Below are 12,012 nucleotides of genomic sequence, written 5' to 3'. Positions count from 1 at the left end.
TAACATATTTCAAAGTGATACAGCTTCCCAGCCAAGGTTGCAGTTCACAGCATAATCACAGACCTCCACAGTTTTGTGCATTTGCGTTGCTGGGGTCGGCCTCTACTGTCTGCAGATCACGCTTCCAGCTTAGCCTTTTGTTAGTTTTCTCTTGTAGTGCTTTGTCAGGTAGGACCTATTCTGTGTTTGTAGGCTGCTAGGAAAGTATAAGGTGGTCTGTGTCTCATAAACATTTTTACCCATAAAAACAAAATAGCTACAAAGAATGGAAAGGAAAGGAGCTAAATTTGCACTGCCCTCTGCTTTTTTTTTAGTACAAAATGTTAGCTTATAAGTGCTAATTAATTGGTAAACATTCAGTTAAACATTAACACTGGTAAAGAGCTTTTGTAACGACAGATGCAGTTGCAGCACAATTGATAACAAGCCATTTAAAAAAGCCAATATTGGAATTATTTTGTTTAAAAGCTGTATCTTAGGCTTGGGGGGGGGGAAACCTTGTGTGCTTTTATTATTTTGGGTGAGGTCTTGGTTCTTTTCAATCATTTGAATGAAAATATTTGTGTTGTTGCCAGAGGTTGATGCGTCCTCCAATTTTTTTTATTGCATCAACTGTACATATTGTGTTCCTGTAATTGGCAGCCTGTAGCTCCTTGCAGGAGAGCAAAAGCTGCTGTTAGTGTCTGCCTCAGACAATCCAATAGTGCCTAATGGGAAGGGGGAGGCTTCCTCTTACAATGAAGTCAGCTACCGCCAGGATGCATGTCTCCCTTGGAAGAGTTGTCTGTATTTGCATGTGAGTGGTTTCCTGCCACACTAGAAATTGATTCAAGTACATGACTGTGGATGCTCTCTCCATATTTCCTTACTTTCCTCTTTTTAGCTTGTTTACAAATAATTAATTGTAAGGTTTATCACCATGTTTTGTTTTGTTTTGTTTTTAGATCAAGTTTTCTGTATCTATACCTGACACGTTATCCATGCATGGCGCTTTATAGGAACAAAGTGTATGTAGAACTTTTGTATATACAGTGGTACCTTGGGTTACAGATGCTTCAGGCTACAGACTCCGCTAACCCAGAAATAGTACCTTGGGTTTAGAACTTTGCTTCAGGATGAGAACAGAAATCATGCACCAGCAGCGCGGCGGTAGTGGGAGGCCCCATTAGCTAAAGTGGTGTTTCAGGTTAAGAACGGACCTCCAGAACGAATTAAGTTCTTAACCCGAGGTACGACTGTAACAGGTTAATAACTGATTGCCTGTTAGCTCTGGGTTACAGAGGGATAGTGAAGGCTGGGAGGAAAGAACCTCAGAAAGGCTTAAAGGTTACAGCTGTATGCAAATGGCCTCTTGTAACTGCCCATCCTGTTTGTGGGCAGCAGAACATTTCACCTAGTTTCTCAGGATGTGGAACTAGCAGTGGTAGTAGTGCAGTTTATTTTTTCCTGAAGTTTTGTTATTTTGCTGCCACCGCAAATGGCGGTGGCAGTAACTGTGTTAGCAGCCTGGACGCCATTTTGCATTCTCCACAATGCCCCCGAGAGAAAGTTCTGCAAATAGATTGTTTTTTGGGGAGAGGGGTAAGCAGTGAGAGAAAGAAAAATCTTAGATGAAAGTCTTCTGAAAAAATTCAGCTCAACTTTACTGGGTTGAGAGAGGAGATATTGGAGGAGCAAGGTGAGTGGAAAATTGTGAGTCAGGGAGCGTAAAGGGTTAGTAGACTCCCCAAATATTGGATGGCAAGTCATTGAATTTTGCACATTGGTTTTAATAGCCAGTTAGATTTTTGGATGCAGGTCTTTAGTCACTATATCATATGAGACACTTATTTGCTCCAAATTACCAAATGTAACATAAAGTTAATTGACGTGGAGGGAGCAAGTTCTGTTTCCAAAACTTAAAATCTAGCGTCACAGGAGTTTATCAGAATTCTTCTCTCGATAGCCTTGGTGAGAGAATTCCATTAAACAAAAAAGCAGTTTCTTTCCCATTGATGCAACACCTCAATATTGGCAGACGACCCTGAGGTTTTATAACACACACATACTATTTCTCTTAACACTGGGGTTAGACTGCAACTCATCCTTGACTGTTGGCCATGCTGGCTGGGGCTGGTGGGAGTAGGCACAACAATATGTTGAGGGCCACAGGCTTTCCACCACTGCTGTAGCGAGAATAGTGCAGGTTCTGGGTCAGTGAAATACTTGTATCTCTCTTCAGCTTGAGAAATTATTTTTTATTTCCTAAAAATAGTCCAACAACATATGAGGGCTCCAGATTGGGGAAGATGTCTGTAGCAACACATTTTAACCAAATATCTATAAAAAGTTCCAAGCCCTTCACTATCCTTAGTGTATGCTCCCCATAGTGCAGGTTAGCTGGGTTGCATCTGTGATAAAATGGCTTATTGACACTTTCCACCTGACAAGCCCCCTCTTTCTGCATAATTGCCAGATCGAGTTGATCCACTGGATGCAAGTTCCCAGGTTTCTAGTTTTAAAGGCATATATATTTAATTTGGTCACCTCTTGTATGTTCAGCTGAACTCCATTGCTAACATCTACTTATTTCATGGTCTCTGAGGCAGAGCAGAGTTCAGTGTGATCTTGCCAGCTTCAGTTCATTTTGTATGAAAGGCACTACTCCTTCAGTCTTTCCTCTGCCAAAGATGCCTCCTTGTGACTGTATCCTTTGGCATACTGCTCTTCATTATCAGCATGACATTCCTAGGTAAGAGCAGGGCTTAGATCCCAAGAGCCAGTGATCATTCAGCAAAATAACATTCAGCATGAAACAAAACAATGATATAATACTCCAAGCTGACTGGGAGATAGTGAAGACAGCTGTGCAGACTGCAAACTTGTACTTGCCTGTTCCACAACCATACTTTGTGAATATAAAATATCCTATCTATCATATTGTAGGGGGCTCACACAATTGCCCCTCTTATCTCTATTCTGTTGTGACAAGGAAGAGGGCATGTGTGGCGGGCTTCAGACAGTGCTAGAAATGAGCCAGGCATCACACACGTTTTGTGACTGGTGTGGGTCCAGTTGCGACCATGTGGAGATCCCTAGATGCCAGGATGGTGACTGACATCTCCACTTGGCTGGCCCCTCCAGCTTTCTTAAGCAGCTAAGTGGGAAGCTTATTTATTGCATTTATATCCCATTGGGACCACAGTGATTCCTGTAGCTTGGTGTCTAAACAACATTTATCAATCACTCATTGGCTGAAAACACTGACTGGTGGGAGTAGCTAACTTCACTCATTTCACAGAAATCACTTAGATCAGAACCTGAACACTTAGCTTCATAATTTTCCTTCAGGAATGTTAGAGGCATACCTTGAACCTTCATTCTTTTTTTTTAAAGAAATAGTCTAGGCCCACTACCTGGAGTTTTCACTGTAGGTAAACGTGGGCGCCATGGGTTGGCAACCCTCTCATTTCTTGAGGGGGCATTGAGAGGGCAAGAATGGCCATTTTTTATTCTTCCTAGTATCCTTTCTGTGAAAGAGCTTTCTCGTTTTTCTTTATCCTTACAACAATTCTGTAAGATTGGCTGTGGTGATTTGCTTCAGGACAACCATTAAGTGTCATGACCAAGTGAGGCATTTAAACCTTCATTTCCCATACCTAAACACACTACTGAACTAATTGTACTCCCTACTAATTGTACTCCCTACACCCGCCATTTTCTCTCCCTCCCACCTCAGCAACCTGCACAATCAAGAGGAAGTGGTACATGTGCCCCACAAAACAGCCACCAGCAGAGTGAACCAGCTCCAGATGATTAAGCCAGTGAGTTAGGTGGCAGGCCATTTTCTTGCTGCCATTTTCTGTTTTGTTGCATTAGGAACCCAGCACCCCAGCTTAGCCTTATAGACCTAAATCCACAGTGGTTATTCCGGCATATTCATGTATGAATCATGCCCTTAAGTGTGTCTGTGACGTGTTCTATATGCTTAAACAGAAGCTAGCTTGGTATGGTGCCCTTTGTGCTGCCTCTGCTCTGCTTTATGTGTTCTGGGAAAAGCGAAGCAGTGTGACCAGTTTGGACTGAGGCGTATTAACAAAAGCAACATGATTGCTTGGAGTATTCTCAAGGCTGCCTGTGCTGTTTTTGGCTGCAGCCCATGTTATGTCACTCTGTTACTGTCATAACCTCTGAAGGTCAGCAAATTCACCTAGCATGATTCCTGCATTCTTTTTCCCTCCCATCTTCATTCCAGGCTCTTGTTCATTATGCTTAGGTCTTTTTTCTTTGTACTCCTCACTTAGTAGGTCACGTTTCTGCCTCATCTAGCTGTGCATTTCAGAGTAGCTGAGGTCAGGTTAGAAGTGAAATTGGGAAGTTTGTTTTTCAGGTTTTTGGTGTGTTTCTTTTACAGAGACCGGCCGATCTGGATACACAGGCTCTGTGTCCTACTTGGAAGCATTAGTAATTTGCAGTTGCGAATATTATGGAAGCGGCTGTAGCTAACAATTGCTAGATGTTGCCATTCTCCTTCAGCTGGAATAGTCCAGTCTAGAGAGTTGTGGGTCTTGGAGCCATTTCTAATGGAAAGTGCCCTGAATATTGCTATTTTTGAATAGTACTAGGCCTGAAAGCAAGTAATAATTTTCTAGTGCTTGCACTGCTCTACCCTCTCACGCCCTACCACAGACAAACATGCTACTCAGAGAGAGAAGCAATTAGATGTGCACATACATAACTTGTAGAAGCAAGTTCACCTATTCTTACACCTCAAGCACTCGGCATTTCCCTTCTGCCTGATGGAGGCAGCCTGCTTTTTGCAGACAGTGCAAGCGATGGCAGTGCACTGTGTTGTTAGATTCTGGACTTGAGAACCAGCTGCTTGCTGGGCCCAGATTTTGGAAAAGGTGGGGGGGATCACCAACAACTGGTGGCCAGGAGTGCTTTTACCCAGTTTGGGCTGGTGAGTCAGCTGTGCCTGTTTTTTTAGCGAAGGTGGATCTGACTGTGGTCATGTCAAGACTGTGTTACTGCAGCACCCTGTATGTGGGGCTGTCTTTGAAGACCATTAGAAACTTAAGCAGGTTCACAATACAGTTCTAGGATTTTTGAGCAGAGCCATCGTTGTGGGCTTCCCATAGTCATTTGGCTGCCCAGTGTGGGCTATGGGATGCTGGACTAAATTGGCCTTTGGAGTGATCCAGTAGGGCTCTTTATATTATATCCTTTAAAATAGTAAAAAGCTTCTATTTCTGCTTTTGGTATTCCTGGTGGAACAGCCCATTGGGTATGTTACCTTGGGACAGGAGTCTAGGACCATGAATTCATAGATTCTATGCTTGAACAAGATTTGCACATGACCTTTTTTCCTGTTAACTGTGACACTCTCTAAGAGGTAGGACTAAAATAGAAACAGGGTGGTCTGGAGAGATGTGACTGAGTGACTCTGTAACTTCGCCTGTGGGCAATCCAGAGTTTTGCCTGGATCTTCATGACTCTCTAAAACAATATACTTGGTTGGGGGTGGGGAGCTGATGGTTTGAATCTATGTTTTCCAATCTTAATAAAAAGCTGCAGGAAAAGATTGCTGTTTTGTATTGGCCTTCAGTTAACCGATTTTCACACACGACCTGCTTGCTTTTTTAGGCGTTATTATTTCTGGACACTTTGTGTTATGGTGTCAGGGTTAATTGGGTGGGATCCCTCAGTGGAATAATAATTTGCATGCAGATTCAATCCCTGGTATTTCCAGTTTAAAATGTCCAGATAACAAGTGATGTGCGACACTCCCTAATGCCGGGGAGCTGCTGTCAGTCACAGTTGGAAGGGACCGCAAGGGTTATCTAGTCCATCCCCCCCATAGTGTAGGAATCTTTTGCCCAACATGGGACTTGAACCCACAACCCTGAGATTCAAAATCTCACACTCTACCCACTGAGCTTAGGTGGACAAATTGTGTGACCTAGAACAAGACAGCTTCCTTTTTTTCTTTCTTATTTAGAACAAGTGGATGTGGCACAAGGAAGAGAACTGTAGTCATCCACGTTTTTCTATCAGATTTTTCTTTTAGATATATTTTTTGTTGTTGGATTTTGTATCTGCACAGTCAGTTGAGCGTAACACTTTTCTGCGATTGCATTAAGCTGATGCAAGACCAGTTTCCAGTCGTATTTTCTGTAGCGAAGGGTAGCATTTTATTTTGCTCTTCATCAGTGTTTTGCAAATATTCCACTTGTGCTTAATAATACCTGTATCTCCGAATGAATTGTCCTAATCATTAATGAACCGAGTCAAAGAAATGGACCCGATACCATTAAATTGGATGGTTCTGTATAGCATCTGGTTCATGTTGACTGCAGAAATTGGATAGCCAATTTGTTTGTTTTTTGTAACAGAGAAAAATACATCGAAATGCCACTAGTATAGGTAGGTGCCTCCCTTCCCTTTGGTTTGCTGCTGCTAGACCACATCGTGATGGAATGTCATTGTGAGCTTGCTGATAGATGCAGGAGAAGATTAATGTTCCTTCTGTCAACTAGGTAAAAGAAGAATCTGGTCCCTAAACACTAAATATTGTGAATCATCTGGGCTGTTTACAGAGATGTCTGGAATTTGGCAGTAAATTTTAGCTGTGTGCTACCTTGTGAATGCAGAAGCTTTAAGAGCAGTGTTCCAGGTTATATTTGTGCCTAGTGGGCTAGCGTGAATTTCAGCTTGCACATTTAAAAGTACAAAGCAAACAAAATCTTACATTTAAATTACTTAAATAAAAAGAGAAATAGGCTCATATAACTAAAAAAATTCAATTTAAATGTTGAATGACAATACACAAAGAGGAATGAAAGCACTGTCCTATCATAAATTGCTCCCCAAGTATGTTGGGTTTCCTATAATCAAGCAGCATACTGTATAAATTTTATGAAATAAATAAACATGAACCTGTGTAGAAGTTAGTTTTTTGGACTTGGGCAGAGGAGACACTTGGCCATGAAATTCATTGAGTGACAATGGCAGGTCACTCCCTCTCAGCCCCAACATATTCCATGGGGTTGTTGAGACACGACATTGTCTTGTACACTGCCCTGAGCTCATTGTAAGGAAGATATGAGCATAATGTAATGTGAATATGCAGTCCATCATTTTATTTTTATTTGAGAACAGTTTTCAACTACTTCAGCCTTCTTGGGCAATCTTATGCATGCCTACTTTGAAGTAAATCCCACTGAGTTCAGTGGGTTTTACTACCATGAAAATGTGCCTTGGATTTGTAGCCTTAGATGATTTTCCATTGGCTTCAGCAGGTTTACAGCTAAACTTAACCTGTATTGCTTCATTCCGCCACAAATTTGACTGCCTTTTTGTCCCTCAACCCCAGAGACTGCCTGAAAGGAAGCTGGAGGCACAACAAAGGCAAATTCATTTCTAGAGAGCAAACCTCTGTCCCCCAATCACAAAATTGTTGTCTGAATCAAACCCAAATAACCAGTTGCTGCGCTTCCATTTCCTGTTCTGCTGTTGCCTCTGCCCTGGCTCCTGATGGTACACATTGAAATGCAAATGACAGCAGTAATTGGCTGAGAGATAAACCACAATGAGTGACTGAGCCATGCAGCAGGGAGTTAAGTGGCTAAGTGACAATTATTGCGCTGCATCCTCCAGGATCATGAGCAGCAGCACCGTTTGTTCTGGGATTTAAAGGAACTGTAACACTTTAATTGGAGGGCTTTTTTTTAATTATTTGGTTAACGTGGCTCACATAGTTTCTCCTCTGGTTCAGCTTTAGCATGAAGTAGGGTTGGGAAAGGGGCTTTTGCTTTCCCTTGTTTTATTCCTAAGTCTTATACTTGTTTATCATATTTTTCTTTTATTATTATTAGGTATTTTCATGTCTTTAAAACACATTGCAGTGCTTCTGGGTGGGCAGAAGGGAAGTAGATGGAGAAAGTTGGTAATTAACACAGAAACTAAAGGTGACGTCCAATTAAGTCATGTTTGGAGTAGGCCCACTGAAAGCAGTGGATTTTCTTGGTTTCAGTGGATGTACTCAGAGTATGAGTAACATTAGACATCTCCCTAAGGCTGTATGTTTTGAATGACTGTTCAGCTGAAGGAACACTGGCAGTAGCAAGTTAAAATGGAATCTTGCAGTGGAGTTTTAAATGAACAGTTTTGGGCGATGCAGATTGCAGGCGTGGCCCCATTTTCCCCACCCCTGGCCATTCCATCTGTGTTGGGGCCTGCAGCAGGATGTGTGTGTTTGCTTTAAAAGTACTTCTGCCCCACTCTTTAACCAAAAAGAGTCCTGGGAGCTTTTTAAAAAACCCAGTAAGAGCATCCATGCCCACCATAGGCATGTGCCCCACTGGAATTTTACTTACAAGGGAACAAGACCCTTGAACTGAACCCCTGCTCTGAGTACTTGTTTCTAAAGTTATTTTAATAAAGCAATACTCTGCTTCTCTGCAATTTCCTGGGGGGCCTGAAGATTACACACACTCCCTTCCCAACATTCCCTGAACTCTTGCCCACATTGGGGCTTGTCTTCCTCAATGGCAAGCTCTCTTATCATCTCCACAATATGCACAGAGCCCAGTCCATGTTCTTCTAGCCCAGGGGTAGGCAAACTAAGGCCCAGGGGCTGGATCTGGCCCAATCGCCATCTCAATCAGGCCTACAGACGGTCCGGGAATCAGCATGTTTTTACATGAGTAGAATGTGTGCTTTTATTTAAAATGCATCTCTGGGTTATTTGTGGGGCATAGGAATTTGTTCTTTTTTTATTAAAAAAAAATAGTCCAGCCCCCCACAAGGTCTGCGGGACAGTGGACCGGCCCACAGCTGAAAAAGGTTGCTGACCCCTGTTCTATCCAGTCTAGCATACCAGAATCTGGAGCCATTCCAAGCCCAGGTTTTGCTTAGGACTCAAGTTCTCACTTCCTGCCTGACAGCCATGAAAGGTTTTGGTAGGCCTTGCTTTGAGTCTTGCTTTGATGCCAAAGTTGTTCTAATAAAACCACACTCTGCTTAGACCTCTTCTCTGCATTTTTCTGGGTTCCTGGAGAACCTTCTATCTGCAGTGGAGTCTGGTCCATTAGGATGTATGGGGTCCTGCCCCACCAAACTCAGTCTGCCCTGCCCCAGTGAGCCCCCATCTGCCTGCCTTCTAACTTACTATCAGTTCATGGGGTGGCACTGACTGTCGGCTTCCTCCTCTTTAATCTAAGACTGCATTCATATATTTAAAGTAGTATGATGCCACTTCAAATAGTTGTGGTTTTCCCCCAAAGATTTCTGGGAGCTGTAGTTTAAGAGTGTTGAGAGTTGGTAGAAGACCCCTGTTCTTCTTACAGAGCTTCAATTCCCAGAGTTCCCTATGAAGAGGGATTGTTAAACCACCCATCGAATTGTAGCTCTGGAAGGGGAATAGAGGTGCCCTACCATCTTCCAGTGCCTTAACTAACGAGAGCTCCCAGAATTCTCTGGGGAAGCCATTACTGTTTAGGAGAATCATAGCGCTTAGAAAGTATGGTGTGAATGTAACCTGAGCGATGCCCATGTTGAACTCGATATGAAAAAGTATGGCAACAAAAGCAGAATTACCCTGGTTGGCTAGACCTGTCATTGACTTTGGCTCCCCCTACTGTTAGTCTCCCTGCCTTCCTCCCTACCAGTAACAAACTTAGTTGGTCTCTACTGGAAGAATTTTTTTGTTGTTTTGTTTAGTCACCACCGCCTTTTCGGTAGTGGCGCCCTCCTTGTGGAATGCCCTCCCACCAGATGTCAAAGAGAACAACAACTACCAGACTTTTAGAAGACATCTGAAGGCAGCCCTGTTCAGGGATGCTTTTAATGTTTGATGTATCATAGTATTTTAATATTCTTTTGGAAGCCGCCCAGAGTGGCTGGGGAGGCCCAGCCAGATGGGCGGGGTATAAATAATAAATTATTATTATTATTATTATTATTATTTAGCACTCTCGGGTACTGCTAAATCACTGCTTAGTGGTGACAGTGATGCCATAAAGATTTGCTCTTATTTGTAAACTGAGTAAAGCACCCAACTCGGTGGATGCTTCAGGAAATAAAACCGGTAATTTTTATGCTGATGCAATGACAGTTTCAGAATGTAGGAGACAACTGCATGTTTGCATGCTCTGGATGTTGGGGAGAAGGGTTTTGAAACTGTAACTTCGAGCTGGTGATTGAGCTGGTGTGTCTCCCCTATCGCCATCCTTTTTTCCTTTTGTGTCATGAATGAAAAGGCTGCCTTATTATGGATATTGTAATCCACTCCAGGAGCCTTTCTTGACAAAAGAGCAAGGTAAAATGATTTAAACAAACAAATAAACAATGGCTGTTCTTATTTGGGAGCTCTGTATGCACAGGGAATACTTTATGCCGAGGAAAATTAAAACTTGTGAGGAGGTCTGAATGAGGCTTCCCATATGTTCAATTCAGAATGTGGAATCAGAGGCCATTGTATTAATTATTAAACGCTAGCCTTTGGGGAGGAAAGGTAGACCCAGATTCTGGCTGTGCATTTAACGCCACAGTGGCCGTGAAGTTCAGGAAGAAGAGCCTTTTAGGAGTCGGCAGGATTAGAGGGCTAGAATTGCTGTGTGGAACGGAGCAGTCAGAAAATTGATTGGGTGCAGCATAAAACAAAACATTAGGGCGTGATAATTCATAGCACTTGCACTGAGACAAGAAGAAGTTTATCTAGTTGATCCAGTAACCTGAAAGGGAAAAATGTTTATATATAAAATTTGAGGGGAGAGGCTGCTTGATCTGTGGGATTCATTGCTACAGTGGATTGGGGCAGGGGTGGGGGGAGAGGTTTAGTCAAAGAGCCACAACAATATTTTATTTATGTTGTTCCTTAAAATATTTATGGCCTGCCCTTCATTTATATAGATCCCAGAGCAGGGTGTGCAGTACATGATATAAACATAACAATAAAACAATCAGAATAGAATCTGCTAAAAACAAAACACACTGCAGCAGAGCTGGTCAAAGAGTAAAGCTCTTAAAACACCTGCACCAACAGACAAGTCTTGACCAGGTGCCAAAGTGATAGCAATGTCAGCACCTGGCATAGTACTAATGGGAGGGCACCGCCACCAAGAAGGCCCTCTCATGTATCACTACATAATGCACTTTCCCTAACAATGAGATGTGGAAAAGTGTCAACTCCCTTAGAAAATTTCAAGTCATCGTCAGGCTGGTAAAGGGAGAGGTGTTCCTTTGAGTATTTGACTCCTAAGCTATCTCGATCTGTAGAAGCAAGTCCCTAACACTGAATTTGGCTCAGGAAATACAGTAAATAGGCAACCATTTTACACAATTTAACCAAATCTGGATATTAATAATAATAATAATAAAATAGTGCACCTTTTTGTAAATGAGCTCACAAAAGTCACTAGCCTGCAATATAAATGAATGCAGTCAAACAAGTCTGCTGGAGTTTGGCAGAAGAGAGGTGGGAATTCACTCAGTTCTGAAAGTTTGCTGGGCACAGAGGTGGGGTTGAGTACTGCATCCCTCTTCTGCCAATCCCTTCAGTTGCCTACATGGAATTTAATGCAGCCACCTGCATGATGGCTGTGTTTTGCCTTCATTGTTGAAATCTGTATGCTTTGAATACCAGTTTCTGGGAATTGCCAATGGAGAGAGGTTCTGTTTCACTCGCCTCCTGGCCTCTGTCTGGCCACTGAGAACAGGATGTTCTTATGCAGCTTCTTTTCCCGTGTGGCTACCAGGCTAGCGCTTAGATACAAGCTGGGATAGTTGATCTCTGCTGTCTGCATTGTCTATTAAAAGGAAGAAGGGAAAATATTACCCCCAAAATGAAATAACCCTGTAAACATTAAAAATACTCTTCTAAAATGAAGCCACATCTTAAAGGACCGAAGGAAATTGGTGAACCACATTGACATTTGGGTATTCAGCAAATCCTAATGCTCTACAAAAATATTTTATAGACTCGCTTTCTGTCTGTATACCATTTCTCTCCCCCCCCCCCCGCCAAATAAT

At 42.5% G+C, this 12,012-nt stretch overlaps 1 protein-coding gene across 3 annotated transcripts in view; it reads left to right on the top strand.

Moving 5' to 3' along the window:
- The window catches only part of MAML3 (mastermind like transcriptional coactivator 3), a 271,946-nt gene that overhangs the window by 28,462 nt on the left and 231,472 nt on the right, over nt 1-12,012 (top strand). The window contains exon 2 of one of the 3 annotated variants that reach the window (XM_079989477.1): nt 3,719-3,803. The exons of the other annotated variants lie outside the window; for them this stretch is intronic. Coding sequence (XP_079845603.1) covers nt 3,792-3,803 — 12 coding nt within the window. The 5' untranslated portion in view covers nt 3,719-3,791. The remainder of the gene's footprint in view (nt 1-3,718; nt 3,804-12,012) is intronic. 3 annotated transcript variants of the gene reach the window in all.

This window comes from Podarcis cretensis (assembly GCF_951804945.1).
Source record: "Podarcis cretensis genome assembly, chromosome: 9".
NCBI lineage: Eukaryota > Metazoa > Chordata > Lepidosauria > Squamata > Lacertidae > Podarcis > Podarcis cretensis.
This window is presented reverse-complemented; position numbering and strand designations above follow the sequence as displayed.